The sequence below is a fragment of the Priapulus caudatus genome, unplaced genomic scaffold (assembly GCF_000485595.1).
Source record: "Priapulus caudatus unplaced genomic scaffold, Priapulus_caudatus-5.0.1 Scaffold544, whole genome shotgun sequence".
Taxonomy (NCBI): Eukaryota; Metazoa; Priapulida; class Priapulimorpha; order Priapulimorphida; family Priapulidae; genus Priapulus; species Priapulus caudatus.
The window spans coordinates 106,633-108,100 of NW_014577605.1; the positions used below are offsets into that span (position 1 = coordinate 106,633).

The 1,468-nt window shown below is 47.8% G+C and overlaps 1 protein-coding gene across 1 annotated transcript in view; it reads left to right on the top strand.

The window, feature by feature from the left end:
• Positions 1-428, top strand: part of LOC106811484 (DNA-directed RNA polymerase III subunit RPC8-like) — a 14,932-nt gene extending 14,504 nt beyond the window's left edge. The window contains exon 6 of the mRNA XM_014815123.1: positions 284-428. Within this exon, the coding sequence (XP_014670609.1) occupies positions 284-428 (145 nt within the window). The remainder of the gene's footprint in view (positions 1-283) is intronic.
• Positions 429-1,468: the final 1,040 nt, after the last annotated feature.

Below are 1,468 nucleotides of genomic sequence, written 5' to 3' on the forward strand. Positions count from 1 at the left end.
AGATAGATAGATAGATAGATAGAGATAAAGAGACAGATAGATAGAGAGAGAGGAGGGGAGAGATAGAGAGAGAGACAGAAGAGAGAGAGCGCGAGCGCGAGCGCGAGAGAGATATTCCAATAGCTATTCGAAAGAATCGATCTCCCAGAGTTGAGGTCACGTCCTTAGCATAGTTGCGTGCGTGCAACGTATTTGCACAACAAATGAAGACACAGCATAATCATGCAGCGACAAGCAGACGTACATGCGGGTCACTCACGCGATGGAGGCTGCGGGCTGTGAGGACGCAGCAGCAGCGAGGCCCAGCCGCGCCCATCCATCTGGCTGCTGCTGATGATGAACATGTTAATTGTGGCCGACGATTACGTCACGCTGATTCATCAGTTGGCAGTAATTTCTCACTGCGCGGCGGTGCAGCTCTATGCTAATCCGCTAGCTTCTATCTATGCACACGATGTGTTGCATAATCATGTATGTATATATACGCAGTAAATCACTCGGCCTCATCCCCGATGTAAACGCATCCTGTATTGTTCGGTGCGTTTGTCTTAAACATGTACATCATACATATAGTAGGTATATGATACATGTACGTGTATAATGCTCGCATATAACATTTATATATATATATATATATATATATATTATATATATAAATATATGATACTTACGTTATGTAATACAGTGTAATAGAGTGATCTAGGGCGCGGCTGTAGTTTTGAATGTAGGTTATCCAGGCAGAGTATATATAGCCACGATAATTGTTGCGAGGCAACGGCGACATCGTTACTCTACGAGCTTTTAGCTATCCGATACTTGTTTCCGTCTGACAATACGCGTGTCCAATTATTGTTTCCCCGTATAAGTGTATGTAAGGTGAAGCCGTGAACGCACACGCACGCACACACGCACACACACGCAAACATGCCCGTACGGACACACGTTAGCACGCACGCAAACATGCACGTACATACACACACACACGGAAACATGCACACACGCACGCGCGCGTATACAAGGTACAGGTATGTGCCAACTCATCCTTCACCGACGCTGTACTCAGCAATCACTCACAGAAGGAAAACACTCCGACGCCATTATCCCGGGCTGTCGTTAGCGAATGGGACTGTAATTGGAAACAGAATTTCAGTTATACTTATACCTATATATATATTTGTGTGTGCGTGTGCGTGCGTGCGTGCGTGCGCGTGTGAGCGCTCGCGTGTGTGCGCTGGTGCGTGCCTGACTGCTGCCAATGTGCTTGACTGTGTATTCGTAACGTTGTGTGCGTGCGTGAGTGTATGTGGCCGTGCGTGCGTGTGTGCGTGTCTGTGGGCGTGCGTGCGTGTGTGCGTGCGCTCCAGTCTGCGGCTGGCTTTCACTTGCTGATATAGTGATTCCGTCTATAATGCATCCCGCGCTGTTCCATTTCGTTTTTATGCTCTCCAGCGCGTTCTCTCTCTCTCTC